Here is a 19,301-nt window from a genome sequence, read left to right as displayed (position 1 = left end):
CCTGACTAGTCTCACCAGTCCCTGCCACTGAAAAACATCCCCACAGCAAGATGCTGCCATTCTTTACCATAGGGATGGTGCCAGGTTTCCTCCTGACGTGACGCTTGGCATTCAGGCCAAAGAGTTTCATCTTGGTTTCATCAGACCAGAAAATCTTGTTTCTCATGGTTTGAGAGTCCTTTAGGTGCCTTTTGGCAAACTCCAAGTGGGCTGTCATGTGCCTATTATTGAGGAGTGGTTCCGTCTGGCCAATCTACAATAAAGGCCTGATTGGTCGAGTGCTGCAGAGACAGTTGTCCTTCTGGAAGGTTCTCCCATCTCCACGGAGGAACTCTGGAGCTCTGTCAGAGTGACCATCAGGTTCTTGTTCACCTCCCTGACCAAGGCCCTTCTCCCCCGATTGCTCCGTTTGCCCGGGTGGCCAGTTCTATGAAGAATCTTGGTGGTTCCAAACTTCTTCCATTTAACCCTTGTCTTAAGGGTCAAAATGTGTTTAACAGCAAAGAAAACCCCCTAAATTATATATTTTTAAATCATTTACACACCACAAAAAACACAAAGACACACACACACACAATGAGAAATTGAGATTATGTGTGCTACTGATTGCACTCAACCAGCAGCTCCTGAAGAGGAAGATCACCATGGTTGGCACAGTTAGAATGAACAAGCCTGAGCTCCCCCTGCACTCCTCCCAACAAGAGGGAGAGAGGCCTTCTCAGCAAAGTTTGCCTTCACGCTCACCACCACTCTAGTTTCTTACCTCCCAAAGAGGAATAAGCCAGCCACCACCCTGGGATACAACCACAACAAAGGGTGCGTGGATAACCTGGACAAGGTGATTGGAACTTACAGCTGCAGGAGGATGACTGCCCGCAGGCCCCTGGTCATCTTTCATAACATCATTGATGTGTCCTCATACAATGCCTTCACGATATGGAACAAGATCAACCCTACCTGGATGCCTGATAAGCGGTACAAGAGGAGGGTGTTCCTGGAGCAGCTGGGAAAGGCACTTGTAACCCCACACATTCAAAGAAGGGAGTGCCTCCCCCACACAACAGCCTCTGCAGAGCTTGTGAAAGCTGTTCAGGGGGCTGAATCTTGTCCTGAACCACTTGAGGCTGCAGCTGGTGCAGACAAGAGGAGGAGATGCAAATTCTGCCCCCAAAGAAGGACTGTAAAACAAATACTATGTGCTGCTGTGAGAGATACATCTGCAAAGTCCATGCACACACACTTGCATACTGTCCTACATGTGCTAATTAGAGTTGATTGATTTATGTTCTTCACATTTTTGTTTTGTATCTATTATCTTATTTTATTCTTATTTATTGTTGTTGTTTATACACCTTGTGTGTGGGGGCAATGGGTAAACAAATGGGAGAAGACTAGTATTTTGTCGGTTAATTCCTCATTGTACAATATATAAGAATATATCACTATGTTGCCAAAAAAGTTCAAGACTGTTATTGTTTCCCTTCAATAAAATGCATTCAAAATTACTTTATACACATTTCTGCTACTTTCTTAGGCTATACAAGTGCTATCTCTTGCTAAAAAAGTAACGTTTACACCTATGCAGTACCTTTAGCAATTGTAATACCCTTGTTAGAACCAATTATTGAGTTTATTCTTGTTCTAATTAATTGGCATTATATTTAAAAGGTGATTGAATAGCTCCTGAATTGTAATGTTGTTAATGCATTACTTTTGAAGAAATATTTCTTTAATGTATAAGTGAATAGGTTAGTTTACTTTTAAGTTTAAGTTTTGACCAATAAGGTCGCTTGTTAAGCTGTGGCCAATGGGAAAAAAGAGAAGGAGAGAGACGTTGAAAAAAAGGATGGACATTACATTATGACCGTTGGTGAAGAATTGTTTTTTACAGAAGGCGTTAAAAATAAAACAAAACCCATACCTACCGAGTTTTGAAGGGAAATACAGATTTTATTTTATAAGAGAGTTGTTACAATTTTGTTAAGAAAGACTTAGTAAAGACTGAAGCTACAATCTCATCGTGGAGGAATTGGACAGCCTTGAGGTTAGCCTAGCATCCTGTGAAACCGAGAGAGAATTGCTTGGGAAAGATTAACGAGTTCATGTTCCCATGGGATATCGGTTACTGCTAAAGAGTACTGTCTACATTGATTGTGCACGACTCATTGGGGTTTATTCTTTTTATTTCTTTTGATGTGGTGCTATGAAAATGTAATAATACACATATTGAACCTTATGTATGTTGCCTTGGTGGAGTCATTTACTGTTTCAATTTAATTGAATGCATGGGAAAGTATATCCTTATACAATAACAAAAACCTATAATAATTCCATCTGAAGTTAATACCCTATTTGTCATCACCTTAGATAGTTTACAATGGGGATTCTTATTGGAGATGTCCTTCTCACCTAACATCCCATGCTGTTGAGATACTCTACTTAAGTTAATATCGTGATAGTGAAATTTGAGCGTGGTGAGAGGGTTAAATTTTTGGGTGCTCGTCTGGGAATTTTGTTTTTGTTGATGGATATTTTCAGAAATGACTCTGGTGTAATTATTTTTTTTGCTCACTGTTTTCACTGCTGACATCTATACTAACATTATACACTGACTCACCATTTGAACATTTTCTTTCTAACATTGCTGTATAGGCATAGACTTACAACATGAGTGCTGAAGATATTGTTTCCTGGTGTAGAGAGAAACAACTAGCTGTTAATCGTGCATTTGTCCTTAGCAATGTGACAGAGGATGTTTCTGATGAGGTTCTGCTGGAAACAATGATTTATGTTAAGGCTTTTGGTAAAATTAAACTGCATGGTCGTTGTTCCTATTCAGCTGATAAAAAGCAGGATGTTTTGGTAGAGATATCAAACAATCTTAACGAAATAGCTGTGCCAAGTGTTGCTTGGATACCTGGAGAGTTGGGTCCCTGGCCTGTACATGTAGTTTCACAAGCCACATCTCCTGTTGAGAGAGAGGGTGAAGATTTTCAGGCGAAGCTATTATCCTTTCTAAGACATAAAGGGAAGACTGTAGCTGATGTTAAAGGCCTGGTAAGTCCCTCTGGCGCTGACCTCAACACTGAACTGGTTACTGCCATCAGTTCACTGGTAGAGAAATGCAATAATGTGCCATCTGAGACTCAGAGTTACTGTAAGCTGCATTTGTTTTCAGGTGTGTAACCCAGTCCTAGTGGAGAGGAAAAGTATGACGCATGGGCTGAGCAAACCAACCATTTACCTAGAGGAATGACAATGCACCGACAATGTGAAAAAACAGAGAATAATAGAAAGTCTTAAAGGGCCTGCTGCTGACATTGTGAGGTTCTTCAAGACAGGGAACCCCCATGCTACAGCGCTCGAATACAAGGCTCTAGAAACAGCATTCGGTACCACCAAAAGTGCACCTGATCTCATGGTAATGTTCAGAAACACATTCCAAAGTGAAGGAGAGAAGCTTTCAGCTTACCTATTGAGACTTGACAAATTGCTGCAGGCTGTTTATCGAAAAGGAGGCATTGAGCTGTCAGAGATGAATCGCATACGCATTGGCCAAGTAGTGAGAGGTGCATCCTCACATGACATGGTTGCACTTCGTATTCGCATGACCTATAAACTACTTGAACCACCAAGCTTTACTGAACTACTACAAGAAGTAAGGGAGGAGGAGGACATGATTCAAGACAGGAACACAACGAAGAGTGTTGTGAAGTCATCAGCTGTTGCTCCTGTTGCCACAGTTTGCGAAAAAGCTAATACCAAGATAGAAGTGCTGACAAAATAAATAAAAGTTTTAAAAATTAAATGACGCAACTCATGCCTGCTAACATCACAGCAGCTCAATCTGACACACAAAGGTCAGATGTGGCATTTAAAAGCAAAAAGAAGAGACTAAATCCATCACAAGAACAGACTAAAGCCGACAGCAAACCCGGAGTGTTCTGTTATAGATGTGAAGAAGATGGCCATTTCAAGAGAAACTGTGAAGGTGAAGAGAACTTGAGGAAAGTCAACACACACCTAATCAAATAAAAGCGGTCTATGGGAAACTACAGAGGGACCCAGTAAAGGAGCGGCCTGAAGTCCCAGTGAAGATACGTTCCGCCAAGTGCCACAAGTATGAAGACATGAAAGACATGCTACCTACAGGTTTAGTTGGTCCAAGTTCTGTCGTTCCTGTACAGATTGAAGGTATCTACGCTAAAGCTTTACTAGATAGCGGGTCTCAGATTACTCTACTTTACAGATCCCTTAATGACAAGTACTTGACGCATTTGCCATCGATTCATATAGGAAACTTAGAGATATGGGGCCTTAGCTCTGATCAGTGTCCATATGATGGCTATTTGTCACTGAAGCTTGAGTTCTCAGGATCGGTTGTGAGTGTAGCAGAGACCATGGAAGCACTTGTGTTGGTATGTCCAGATCCGGCCATGAAAGGTGATGTGCCTATTCTGGTCGGCACAAATACGTCTGTAGTAAAGAGACGTATGGCTTCTTGCAAAGAAAAGGAAGGTGAAGGTTTCCTTAGCACACTACAAATTCATCCTGTTATCAAAGAGGCATATGAGAGGATGATAGAAAGCTCAACGGATGATGACGAGAAGAGAGGAACTGTCTGTTTCACACAGACAAAACCTGTCACCCTGCCACCTGGTGGCAGGCGAGAGTTACTGGAATTCCAACGTTTCCTGGGATACCTTCTACTCAAACCATTCTGGTAGAGAGGCCTGAAGAACCCCGGTTCCCTGAAGAACTACTAGTGAGGCCTGAAATCCAGACAGTTGCAGTTGTGTCGTCTAGAAGAATCACTCTTACTGTCAGGAATGTCTCGACAAAGGAGATCACCCTGAAACGAGGTACGCCTATGGCTCATCTGTTTCCTGTAGATGTGCTCCAGGTGTTCCATTGAAAAGTAAGCAGGATTCATCTGAGAGACTGATGTCTTCTTCATTCGACTTTGGAGATTCTTCAGTGCCTGAGGGATGGAAGAAGAGGTTATGTGAAAAGATGATGGAATGGAAAGAAGTGTTCTCAACACATGAGTTTGATGTGGGTTGTTCAAAGAGTACTCACCACACCATCAGAGTTACTGAAGACAAACCATTTAGGGAGAGATCTCGCCGCTTGTCCCCAGCTGATGTTGAAGATGTGAGGAAGCTACTTAATAACTTCAATATATCTGGGATCATATCTGAGTCGAGAAGTCCCTGTGCATCTCCTATTGTGGTGATGAGGGAAAAGAATGGCACCATTGTTGAGGGTCCTGTTGATTACAGGACCCTCAACAAGTGCACTGTTCCAGACCAGTACACAGTTCCACGTGTGGAGGATGCTCTGACATGTTTGAGTTGGAGCAAATGGTTCAGTGTGTTAGATCTCATAAGCGGATACTATCAAATTCCGATGGGCGATACAGATAAAGAGAAGACTGCATTTATCTGTCCAGTTGGATTTGACCAATTTGAGAGGATGCCACAGGGTGTGTCCGGAGCACCTGCAACATTTCAACATGTCATGGAAAAGACAGTTGGAGACATGAACCTACTCAAAGTTCTTCTTTAACTTGATGACTTAATTGTGTTTGAAAGGACGCTGGAGGAACATGAGCAGAGGTTACTCAAGGTGTTAGACCACTTGAAAAGTGAAGGCCTAAAACTGTTCCTTGACAAGTGTCAGTTTTGCCGCACATATGTCAACTATGTTGGACATATCATATCCCAGAATGGAGTGGCTACAGACCCTTCAAAGAGTGAAGCTGTCACCACCTGGCCAAGGCCTGAAACTGTGACTGCTCTGCGTTCTTTCCTAGGATTCTGTGGATATTACAGAAGATTTGTCAAAGACTATTCTAAAGTGAGTTACCCCCTAAATCAGCTCTTATGCGGATATCTTCCCTCTGCCAAGAAAGTAGGAAAGTCCAAGGAAGAGGAGAAAGCCTACCTCAACCCCTCAGAACCATGTGGATCAAGGTGGGATGAGAAGTGTGAATTGGCATTCGAGACATTGAAGGAAAACCTCACAAAAGCTCCTGTGTTGGCCTTTTCTGATCCTCAGTTGCCATACTTTCTACATGTAGATGCTAGCCGCGAAGGGTTAGGTGTACTTTACCAAGAGACAACTTTACCAACAGACAACCACCCATTGACATATGTCCTCATGTCCCCAAAATTGGATGCCACTGGTCATCGTTGGCTAGCTGCGTTATCTACCTTTGACTTTAGTCTCAAGTACAGGCAGAACATAGATGCCGATGCTTTATCTCGCCGCTCTCATCAGCAAACTGCAGTGGAACAAGATTGGAGAGGCATTACTGCATCTGGTGTCCGAGCCATGTGCCAGATGTCTAATGTTATTAGAGTAACTCCTGGATCATCTAGTAGAGTGATTGATCAGTTGGGAGCCTCTATGCATGCTGTGCCTCAAGCATACTGTAACCTGAGCATGCTGAAGTCTCACATGCCCAGATTGAGCACTATGGAACTTTCTGCATCACAACAAGAAGACCCTTGCTTAGGAGAGATGTGGGTTGCCCTTAATAAACATGATATTACCAGGGTGACAATGACCAAACATCCATTAATCTCTTTGCTCCTGAGAGAGTGGGAGAAGCTAAAGATGGAAGATGGAGTTACCCACAGGATCACACATCCGCCAAACAAAACTCATCGTGCTCAGCTACTACTTCCAGAGAAGTTCAAAACTATGGTCCTGAAGTCGCTGCATGATGACTCAGGTCATTTAGGATTTAACAAAACGTATGGACTTGTCAGAGACCGGTTCGACTGGCCACACATGAAGATGGAAGTAGAGGAGTACTTTAAATCCTGTTCTCGTTGTGTACAGAGGAAAACACTTCCAAAGATAGTTGCTCCGCTTGGTCATATGCAAAGTGATGGACCTATGGACCTTGTGTGTATGGAATTCCTGTCCATTGAGCCTGACTCATGTAACACAGAGAATGTCCTGGTCATTATGGATCATTACACGAGATACGCTCAAGCTTTTCCTACGAAGGATCAGAAAGCATCCACTGTATTGTGGGAGAGGCACTTCCTCCATTATGGTCTACCGAAGAGGATGCATAGCGATCAAGGTAGAGATTTTGAAAGTAGACTCATTTGTGAGCTACTGAATATGCTTGGGTTGGAGAAGTCAAGGACAACACCATATCATCCTCAGGGAGATCTACAACCTGAGAGATTCAACCAAACCTTGTTGAACATGCTTGGAACTCTTGATCCTACACAAAATAACAAATTGAGTCAGTACATTGGGCATCTAGTGCACTCGTATAACTGTACTTGGAATGAAGCGACTGGCTACTCGCCCTATTTTTTTTATGTTTGGACGTGAAGCTAGATTGCCCGTTGATATCTGTTTTGGAGTCTCGAGTGATAGCTCTTCAGAGAGAACTTACCTCAAGTATGTATCTGATACGAAGAAACAGTTACAAGCTGCTTACAAATTTGCTTAGAGCACTGCTGGAAAGCAAAACCATGAAAACAAACAGCGATATGATAAGATGATTCGCTACACGCAACTTATGCCTGGAGACAGAGTCCTTATATGGAATCTAGGACTGCATGGAAAACATAAGCTGGCAGATCGCTGGGTTTCTACGCCATATGTGGTGGAAAGTCGGATGTCAAACTTACCTGTTTGAATCCTGAAAGTGGAGATGGACCCATTAAGATTCTTAATCGGAATCACCTGCTACCACTGGGGCAGAAAGTGCACCTAGAACCTGTGGTTAACATAGAACCAACTCCTAGTAGAAGGACCCTGCAAAGAAGGAGGAAGAGAAAGGGAAATTAAAAGTTGTCTGGAAACTGTACTCCTCGGAATGATGAGTAAGTTGAAGAGGTTAAGAATCCAGAAGGATTTCGACTCAGAAGATGAGGACATTGGAGTATGGTATGAAGTGCCTAATACAAACTGTAGGAGCCGAGAAGTGGAAGAGATGTCGTAACCTTTTAGCTTGGACCTAGACATAGTCTGGAATCAAATGACTGGGGGACCTGAAAGAGCAGAACAAGTTGTAGAAGCAATAGAGTCCAGTCAAGGAGGAACAAGAAGTTCAAGGAGAAGTGAAACTTCGGAGGAAATAGAAGGACCAGAAATAAGAAGATCTCAGAGAGTAAGGAAAGCTCCTGTACTACTTACCTATGATAAACCTGGAGTTCCAAGTATAGCCCCAGTTGTCAGATATTGTTCCACACTATACAAGTGGATTGGATAAGGGAAACACAAATGTATCTGCTTTTCAATGATCTAACAAGCTTTGTCTCAGTTGTAGGTTGTAGACAGAGTTAAGAGTTGAAACGGTTACTTATTACATTTCACGTGTGTGTTTACAAGTCATGAGGACATGCCTAATTTTGGTGGGGGGAGAGTGTAATACCCTTGTTAGAACCAATTATTGAGTTTATTCTTGTTATAATTCATTTGTATTATATTTAAAAGGTGATTGAATTGCTCCCGAATTGTAATGTTGTTAATGCATTTCTTTGGAAGAAGTATTTCTTTAATGTATAAGTGAATAGGTTAGTTTACTTTTAACTTTAAGTTTTGAACAATAAGGTCGCTTGTTAAGCTGTGGCTTAATGGGAGTTGACCTGGTTGACGGGAGAGCTGGGAAAAAAAGAGAGGGAGAGAGACATTGAAAACTACAGGATTTCAATGGGTTTCAATTCCAGAGACTGAGCTCTTGGGCCACGCTCTTTGGCCATGCACACCTGTGATGGGTTTGGCATCGAAATGAGAATGCATGAGCAGAAAAGAACCACATACGTAAAATATGGTGTTGGAACTTTCATGTTATGGGAGTTTTTTGCTTCCTGCGTCCTGGGGCCCTTTTTAAGGTCCAAGGCATCATAAACTTTACCCAGTACCAGGATATTTTAGCCAAAAACCTGGTTGCCAGGAACCTGAAAATTGGCAACAAGTGAATCTTCCAGGAAGACAGTAACCCCAAGCACACATCAAAATCCACAAAGAAATGGTTAATTGGCCACAAAATCAACATTTTGCATTGGCCATCTCAGTCTACGGACATGAGATCCATTGAAAACCTGTGGTTTGAACGGAAGAGGGCAGTCCATAAGCACAGATTAAGGATATCAAGGATCTGGAAGGATTCTGGGTAAAACTTTATTTGGATAGTCCACATGTAGATGCTCTAAAAAACTATCTACTAACCCTAAACGTAAGCCATACCCTAACCCTATCCCTAACCTTAACCCTTATCCTAAACCCTAACCCTTATCCCTATCCCTAACCTTAACTTTAACCCTTACCCTTATTCTAAACCTAACCCTAACCTTAACCCTTATCCTAACCCTTACCCTATCTCTAACCTTAACTTTAACCCTTACCCTTATTCTAACCCTAACCTTAACCCTTATCCTAACCCTAACCCTATCTCTAACCTTAACTTTAGCCCTTACCCTTATTCTAACCCTATCCCTAACCTTAACCCTTATCCTAACTCTAACCCTATCTCTAACCTTAACTTTAACCCTTACCCTTATTCTAAACCCAACCCTAACCTTAAGCCATACCCTATCCCATCCCTAACCTTAACTTTAACCCTTACCCTTATTCTAAACCTAACCCTAACCTTAAACCTTATCCTATCCCTATCCCTAACCTTAACCTTAACTTTAACCCTTACCCTTATTCTAAACCTAACCCTAACCTTAACCCTTATCCTAACCCTATCCCTAATGTTAACTTTAACCCTTACCCTTATTCTAAACCTAACTCTAACCTTAGCACGCAGTTGCTTATCAAAAGATAGTCTGTTGATAGCATGACCAACTACAGGTGGACTATCCGGACTATCTAAATGAAGTGTAACCGGATTCTGTATGGAAGAATGGTCTACGATCCCTCCTAATATGTTTTCCAACTCCTAAAACATTTTACAAAAAGGCTCAGTGCCGTAATCATTGCAAGGTGAGGCGTTGAAAGGTATTGAAAACAGGGGTGTCAATAATATTTACCTCTACCTTTGTGAGAAATATTTGTATTCCTTGTTAAACAAGCATTAGTTTAAAATAATATAATTTCCCAATTTATTTGAGTATACAATGTAGCTCAGTATTTGAATTATTTATTTTATACAGTCATCATTGCTCATCTTTATCAAGGGTGTCAATAATTTCGAACCTCACTGTATCTCATCCTGTATCTCATCCTGCATCCAAGCCCATTTGCCTATCAGGTAGATGCAAACGACTTCATCCCTATCGACTAACCCTCTTATCTGAAGTGCTTTCTCCACGGCCTGTGGTCTCCTCTCTCTCTTTCTCTCTCTTTCTCTCTCTCTCTCTCTCTCAGCTGGAGGAGCTGCAGTGGCCAGAGGGGGAGCAGGCGGTCCCTATTTCCATGTGCAGTCTGCCCTGTAAGACAGGTGAGAGGAAGAAGAGGGTGAAGGGCATGCCATGCTGCTGGCACTGTGAGCTGTGTGATGGTTACCAGTACCAGTATGATGAGACCTCATGCCGCCTTTGCTCTTATGACATGAGGCCCAACCCCAACCGGACGGAGTGCCAACCTATCCCCATTGTCAAGCTGGAGTGGCACTCCCCCTGGGCCGTCATTCCCGTGTTCCTCGCCATGCTGGGTATCATCGCCACTATCTTTGTCATGGCAACGTTCATACACCACAACGACACACCCATCGTACGTGCGTCAGGCCGCGAGCTGAGTTACGTGCTGCTGACGGGCATCTTCCTGTGTTACATTATCACCTTCCTGATGATTGCCAAGCCCGACGTGGGTGTGTGCTCCTTCCGGAGGATCTTCCTGGGCCTGGGGATGTGCATCAGCTATGCTGCGCTGCTCACCAAGACCAACCGGATCTACCGGATCTTTGAACAGGGGAAGCAGACAGTGACAGCCCCGCGCTTCATCAGCCCCACCTCCCAGATCGCCATCACCTCCTCCCTCATCTGTCTGCAGCTGCTGGGTGTGCTCGTCTGGTTCGCCGTGGACCCCCCCAACACCATCATCGACTACGATGAGCAGAAGACCATGAACCCCAACCTAGCGCGTGGGGTGCTGAAGTGTGACATCACGGACCTGCAGATGATCTGTTCGCTGGGCTACAGCATCCTGCTGATGGTCACATGTACCATCTACGCTATCAAGACCCGCGACGTGCCAGAAGACTTCAACGAGGCCAAGCCCATCGGCTTCACCATGTACACCACCTGTATAGTCTGGCTGGCCTTCATCCCCATCTTCTTTGGCACAGCCCAGTCTGCAGAGAAGGTGAGTCATCTCTCTCTCTCTCTCTCTCTCTCTCTCTCTCTCTCTCTCTCTCTCTCTCTCTCTCTCTCTCTCTCTTCCCTCTCTCTCTCTCTCTCCCTCCATCTCTCTTTTTATCCCTCCCTCCCTCTCTCTCCCTCCCCCTGCACTGCTTCTGCTTCCAGCCTGTGTTTTATCTCATGCAAACTTACACACTGACATAGGCACACACTGACATAGACACACACTGACATAGACACACACTGACAAAGACACACACTTAGAGACACAAAAACACACACACACACACAAAACCAAACACACAGGGTCTGTATGCTAAAGACTCATTCTCTTTTGATTTCAAATTCATATGGCTCAGATGTGCATAATAAAACACACAAGGACTGCAGGAGACATAAATAGGCATTAGAAAGGGGGGGTGCTGTGAGATGTAGCAGCTCCTTATGTCATTATCTTAGCTTTCACGCCTGGAGCTCAACACTAGCTATTATGCCTCATCCTGTGGAGGAAGACTAGGAGGAGGAGAAGGAGGGGGAGAAGGATGAGGTAGAGAAGGAGGAGGTGGAGGAAGAAGTCTAGGAGGTGGAGGAGAAGGAGGATGAAGAGGATGAGTAGGAGGTGGGGGATGAGGAGGAGGATAAGGAGGAGTTGGAGGAGGAAGAGAACGAGGAGGTGGAGGAGTAAGAGAACGAGGAGATGGAGGAAGCGGTGGAGGAAGACTAGGAGGCAGTAGCGGTGCATGGGTAAATCACTGTGGAGGAAGACTAGGAGGCAGTAACGGTGCATGGGTAAATCACTGTGGAGGAAGACTAGGAGGCAGTAGTGGTACACACTGTGGAGGAAGACTAGGAGGCAGTAGCGGTGCATGGGTAAATCACTGTGGAGGAAGACTAGGAGGCAGTAGTGGTGCATGGGTAAATCACTGTGGAGGAAGACTAGGAGGCAGTAGTGGTACATGGGTAAATCACTGTGGAGGAAGACTAGGAGGCAGTAGTGGTACATGGGTAAATCACTGTGGAGGAAGACTAGGAGGCAGTAGTGGTACATGGGTAAATCACTGTGGAGGAAGACTAGGAGGCAGTAGTGGTTCATGGGTAAATCACTGTGGAGGAGGACTAGGAGGCAGTAGCGGTGCATGGGTAAATCACTGTGGAGGAAGACTAGGAGGCAGTAGCGGTGCATGGGTAAATCACTGTGGAAGAAGACTAGGAGGCAGTAGTGGTACATGGGTAAATCACTGTGGAAGAAGACTAGGAGGCAGTAGGGGTGCATGGGTAAATCACTGTGGAGGAAGACTAGGAGGCAGTAGTGGTACATGGGTAAATCACTGTGGAGGAAGACTAGGAGGCAGTAGTGATGCATGGGTAAATCACTGTGGAAGAAGACTAGGAGGCAGTAGGGGTACATGGGTAAATCACTGTGGAGGAAGACTAGGAGGCAGTAGTGGTACATGGGTAAATCACTGTGGAGGAAGACTAGGAGGCAGTAGTGGTTCATGGGTAAATCACTGTGGAGGAAGACTAGGAGGCAGTAGTGGTATATGGGTAAATCACTGTGGAGGAAGACTAGGAGGCAGTAGTGGTACATGGGTAAATCACTGTGGAAGCCAAGCCAGTAAAAAAGCCATATTACAACCTATGTTGTGATAATTGCGTTGTTTGCTCTATAACCCACTTGTTCATATGCCACTGTGATATACAATAAGGCTGTGACAACAAAAAGACAACAGTCACACAGTGGCGGAATATATTTAACTACACATACGTTTGTTTCATTACAAAACCGCAGAGCAGCATCTGTTCAGTGAAGTCCACAATGAAAATATTGCATGTAACCAACAGTTACATGACCTGCAGCATAGTCAAGCAAGTTCATGTTTTCTACAGTTTACTAATCAACTACTAATTTATAACCACAGAGTTACCGCAAGTTATACCAAAGACAACAGGCGCACTACCTCCGCTATTCTAGCACCATTTAAACATCATTAAATCAAAAAGGCTCTACATGCTTAGTTTATTACACTGAAAACAAACCTAAAAATAGCAAAATCAAATCAAATTTCAAATCAAATCAAATGTATTTATTTAGCCCTTCGTACATCAGCTGATATCTCAAAGTGCTGTACAGAAACCCAGCCTAAAACCCCAAACAGCAAGCAATGCAGGTGTAGAAGCACGGTGGCTAGGAAAAACTCCCTAGAAAGGCCAAAACCTAGGAAGAAACCTAGAGAGGAACCAGGCTATGTGGGGTGGCCAGTCCTCTTCTGGCTGTGCCGGGTGGAGATTATAACAGAACATGGCCAAGATGTTCAAATGTTCATAAATGACCAGCATGGTTGAATAATAATAAGGCAGAACAGTTGAAACTGGAGCAGCAGCACGGTCAGGTGGACTGGGGACAGCAAGGAGTCATCATGTCAGGTAGTCCTGGGGCATGGTCCTAGGGCTCAGGTCAGATGACCAAAACTATTTAGTCCAATTAATGTTGCTAAATACTGTATCATGTGGGTGTCCATGGTACTGATTTCTGTGTGTGTGCGTGTGCAAGTAAAAAAAAACAAATTGCCTCACCCTACATGTAGACTCGTTGAACACCAATGCCATGGGCCTCTCTTTCATGTTGGCAAAACAGTTTATGGCTGTGTCATACAGTACAATTTTTTTTTTTGTTGTCATGGGCTACCTAGCTTAAATGCTTGCTAGCCTAACTTCCTCGCATGGGCAACAATGAACCAGCTAAGTTAGCTAGCTAGTTAACTTCAGCCTACTATGCTACATCTAGGCTACAATTGAACTTCAATTGTCTCAGGCCAGTGTCACAACATATTAATTTATGGTTAGATCAGAATCGCAGTCATAATCATTGGCCTGTTCAGATAATTAAGCCCCACGTTCATCCATGGCTTAGGAAAGGGAAGATTTAGCAAGCTAGCTACTGCAGGACATCAGCACAAGCAGACCAGAAACAGAAGTTTATCTGAAAATGAAGTTTTGTTTAGGATGTAATTTGATTGGTGTGAAGCCAAATCCAAACTGGCCTCCCTTGGGGTGCATTTTGCTGCACCAGGACAAAACACTAATGAGATCAGCTCAATGCTGATTGGCTAATTATTTTATGTTTTTTATCAAGTGAGGCTAAATGCTTTCCGGCATCAAACAATCAAATGCCACAGTGGCTTACATTTTGTACTTTTTTGGTCCAGAGAGCATCAGATACATGGGCTACACATAATGAGACAAGGGTGCTGTTTGCTCTCGCTCAAATGATTTCTCTGGTGAGATTCAGACTCTTGGGATGTGATGGAAAATTATAAAAACACACAGAGAGAAGAAAGATAAATTATTATTCTTAATATAAAAATACATATACACTACTGGTCAAAAGTTTTAGAACACCTACTCATTCAAGGGTTTTTCTTTATATATACTATTTTCTACATTGTAGAATAATAGTGAAGACATACAATTAGGAAATAACATATATGGAATCATGTAGTAACCAAAAAAGTATTAAACAAATCTAAATATATTTTATATTTGAGATTCTTCAAATAGCCAGCTTTGCCTTGATGACAGCTTTGCACACTCTTGGCATTCTCTAACCAAATTCACCTGGAATGCTTTTCCAACAGTCTTAAAGGTGTTCCCACATATTCTGAGCACTTGGTGGCTGCTTTTCCTTCACTCTGCAGTCTGACTCATCCCAAACCATCTCAATTTGGTTGAGGTCGGGGGATTGTGTAGGCCAGGTCTTCTGATGCAGCACTTCATCACTCTCCTTCTTGGTCAAATTGCACTTACACAGCCTGGAGGTGTGTTGGGTCAATGTCCTGTTGAACAACAAAAGATAGTCTCACTAAGCCCAAACCAGATGGGATGGTGTATGACTGCTGAATGCTGTGGTAGCCATGCTGGTTAAGGGTGTCTTGAATTCTAAATAAATCACAGACAGCAAAGCACCCCCACACCATCACACCTTCTCCTCCATGCTTTACGGTGGGAACCACACATGCGATCATCCGTTCACCCACATCGCGTCTCACAAAGACACAGTGGTTGGAAACAAAAAGCTCAAATGTGGACAAATTTCCACTGGTCTAATGTCCATTGCTTGTATTTCTTGGCCCAAGCAAGTCTCTTCGTCTTATTGGTGTCCTTTAGTAGTGGTTTCTTTGCAGCAATTCGACCATGAAGGTCTGATTCACGCAGTCTCCTCTGAACAGTTGATGTGTCTGTTACTTGAAGCATTTATTTGGGCTGCAATTTCTGAGGCTTGTAACTCTAATGAACTTATCCTCCGCAGCAGAGGTAACTCTGGGTCTTCCTTTCCTGTGGCGGTCCTCAGGAGAGCCTGTTTCATCATAGCACTTGATGGTTTTTACGACTGCACTTGAAGAAACGTTAAAGGTTCTTGAAATTCCCCATATTGACTGACCTTCATGTCTTAAAGAAATGATGGACTGTCGTTTCTCTTTGCTTATTTGAGCTGTTCTTGCCATAATATGGACTTCGTCTTTTACCAAATAGGGCTTTCTTTTGTAAACCCCACCTACCTTGTCACAACACAACTGATTGGCTCAAACGCATTAAGAAGGAAAGAAAATCCTCAAATGAACATTTAACAAGGCACACCTGTTAATTGAAACCATTCCAGGTGACTATCTCATGAAGCTGGTTGAGAGAATGCCAAGAGTGTGCAAAGCTGTCGTCAAGGCAAATGGTGGCTACTTTGAATAATCTCAAATCTAAAATATATTTAGATTTTTTAAACACTTTTTTGGTTACTACATGATTCCTTATGTGTTATTTCATAATGTTAATGTCTTCACAATTATTCTACAATGTATAAAATATTAATAATAAAGAAACCCTTGAATGTTCTAAAACTTTTGACCGGCAGTGTATATTGATCAAATATTTTGAAGAGGAAGACTAGGAGGAGGAGGAGGAGGTGGAAGAGGAGGTGGAAAAGGGGGATAGATAATCTGAGTCAAGACATTCCATTCCTCGACAAGGTGCACTCTAGAAATGCACTTGACATCAGCAGCTACTGGAGTTGATTGAGAACGTGACATCCTGACCCCCTGTGCTAGTCATTGCTTATCTGAATAGTATTGGACAGAATACAGGTGCATTTATCTGCTCAATTCTTGAGTTGTGTGTGATGCTTGGCAGGCCTTGTGTACATGTAGCTGAGTAGAAGTTTTCCACTGACAGACTATCAAGGTCGACAGGAAGGTTTTACACTAACCTTTTGAATGCCGCCCCGTTCAATATCCTTTCTGCTAGGTTACAGAAAGGGATAGATCACAAACTGATTTTCCTCATCTCAATTTGCCAGTGATTTCATAGATGAATTACACTCTCAGTTAGCCATTAGGAGTTCATTGTGTAGAGCAAGCCCTTAATGTGTCCATCCTCCTTATGCGGTTAACTCATACAGAACACTGGCTTTCATCTTACACCTACGTAAGCCACAAAAAAACCTACGGCAGTAGCCTCTTGATGCAAGGCTTTTTGTAGGCCCACTCCTGTGGCCTTTAGCAGATAAGGAGGAGTGGTGTTCACAGGGAGCCCTCCATTAACTCCTAAGTGTGTGTGTGTGTGTGTGTGTGTGTGTGTGTGTGTGTGTGTGTGTGTGTGTGTGTGTGTGTGTGTGTGTGTGTGTGTGTGTGTGTGTGTGTGTGTGTGTGTGTGTGTGTGTGTGTGTGTGTGTGTGTGTGTGCGTGCGTGTGCGTGCGTGTGTGTGTTGTATGATTTGCTCCCAGGGACTGATTGCTGTATTTGACCAGACTCCTTATCTCCAAAATACCTTGCACTTGTTGCTTGTGACTGAAAAGCCCCAGAGACGTTTGGTTTTGATTTATCTGGGCCATTCAGGAACTCCCATTATCTAAAGATGTGTGGTGATACGATGCCAGGCAATTCCTAATGTTAAGCATGAGATCCTGTTATTGTATCCCGCTTTGATCACATCGGCCAAAGCTCTGTTGCCGTATTGACTGAATTCTCTGCAGCTTTCCACACCTGTGCCTCCACACACCCAAACCCATGCTGTGTGAAGCGATGCACACACAGCAACAAAATATCAAGCAGCGCTCTTTCCCCCCTCTACACCTGCACTTGCTCAGTCAGCCACTCAGCAGACAGCACACAGATAATGACCATGAGAATAACCAGCTTGGGCTAAAGCCAGATTGACTGATTCTACCTCTGACTGGCAGTCCTTCAGGCAATTGAGAAATAGATGTCTTACTCTGGTTAGAAAAGCAAAGTCAACATACTTCTTGAATTGTGTCTCTGAGAGTGGTGGAAATCCAGCTCAATTCTGGAATGTGGTCAAATCTTTGAAAAATAAATTCCACCCTTCCCATCGCCCCAGCAGGTTCTGACATCCTCTGGTCCAAACATTACATTGGTCTGTTATATTTGAAATAATGGTTTCTGAAAATACCTCAAGTTCCACTAGAGGGAGTCCTTTATTCACCTCTAAACCTTTTTTTCTTCTGAATTTGAACCATTTAATTTGAATCGTGTATTAAGTGCCTTGCAAAAAATGTAGGTAAAAAAATCCACAGTAGCTGATTTGCTTATCCCTTTCTACTGCAGGTCATTGAAAATAAGAATTTGTTCTTAACTGACTTGCCTAGTTAAATAAAGGTCAAATAAAAAAACAAAAAATTGTAGAACCTTTGACACACATTTTCAATATAACAATTACTTCTGGTGCTACCCCTAAGATCTGAAAGGCGGTGCATGTCCTTCCCCTTTACAAAGGTGGAGATCCTTCTGACCTAGATAACTACTTCCCCATTTCTAAACTATCTTGCCTTGCAAAAATATTAGAATCACTGGAAAACTCTCAGCAAATAACTTATTTAAAACTTAATGTGTACCAGTCTGGTTTTAGACCTGGACATATCAACATTTCACCAGCTATACTTGTCTTAAATTATATATTTTATTTAATAATTTCACCTGTATTTAATCAGGTAGGCCAGTTGAGAACAAGTTCTCATTTACAACTGCGACCTGGCCAAGATAAAGCAAAGCAGTGCGACAAAACAACAACACAGAGTTACACATAAACAAACGTACAGACAATAACACAATAGAAAAATCTATGTACAGTGTGTGCAAATGTAGAAGAGTAGGGATAAGGTAAGGTAATAAGGTAATAAGGTAAGGTAATAAAGGTAATAAGGTAATAAAGGTAATTAAGGTAATAAATAGGCCATAGAGGCAAAATAATTACAATTTAGCATTAACACTGGAATGACAGATGTGCAGATGATGATGCGCAAGTAGAGAATAGAGATACTGGGGTGCAAAAGAGCAAGAGGATAAGTAACAATATGGGAATATTAAATTAGATCATAGGAATTACTGTGCTGCCATATTTATAGATCTATCCAAGGCCTTTGATACTGTCGGCCACCCCCCACTCATTCAAAGGTTCTGTGAAATGGGCCTCAACTAGGCATCTTGTAAATGGTTTGGGAACTAACTATCTGTCGGACAGGACACAATTTGTGCTTTCTGATGGTGTCAAGTCAAGTTACCTATCCTCTTTACTATTTAAACAGTACCAGTCAAAAATTTGGACATTCAAGGGTTTTTCTTTATTTTTAATATTTACTATATTGTAGAATAACAGTGACATCAAAACTATGAAATAACACATATGGAATCATGTAGTAACCAAAAGAGTTTTAAATAAATCTAAATATATTTTATATTTGAGATTCTTCAAATAGGCACCATTTGCATTGATGACAACTTTGCACACTCTTGGCATTCTCTCAACCAGCTTCATGAGGTAGTCACCTGGAATGCATTTCAATTAACAGTTGTGCATTGCTAAAAGTTAATTTGGGGAATTTCTTTCCTTCTTAATGTGTTTGAGCCAATCAGTTGTGTTGTGACAAGGTAGGGATGGTATACAGAAGATAGCCCTATTTGGTAAAAGATCAAGTCCATACTATAGCAAGAACAGCTCAAATAAGCAAAGAGAAATGA

General features: G+C 42.6%; 1 protein-coding gene across 4 annotated transcripts in view; it reads left to right on the top strand.

Moving 5' to 3' along the window:
• Positions 1-19,301, top strand: part of LOC110491138 (metabotropic glutamate receptor 7-like) — a 126,632-nt gene that overhangs the window by 84,068 nt on the left and 23,263 nt on the right. For 2 of the 4 annotated variants that reach the window (XM_036947497.2, XM_090203731.1), the window contains one exon: positions 10,348-11,283. The exons of the other annotated variants lie outside the window; for them this stretch is intronic. In XM_036947497.2, coding sequence (XP_036803392.1) covers positions 10,348-11,283 — 936 coding nt within the window. The remainder of the gene's footprint in view (positions 1-10,347; positions 11,284-19,301) is intronic. 4 annotated transcript variants of the gene reach the window in all.

This window comes from Oncorhynchus mykiss, chromosome 16 (assembly GCF_057628025.1).
Source record: "Oncorhynchus mykiss isolate SJ-2025 chromosome 16, ASM5762802v1, whole genome shotgun sequence".
NCBI lineage: Eukaryota > Metazoa > Chordata > Actinopteri > Salmoniformes > Salmonidae > Oncorhynchus > Oncorhynchus mykiss.
The sequence above is the reverse complement of the archived record's forward strand: the minus strand, read 5'-3'. Positions and strand labels throughout refer to the sequence as shown.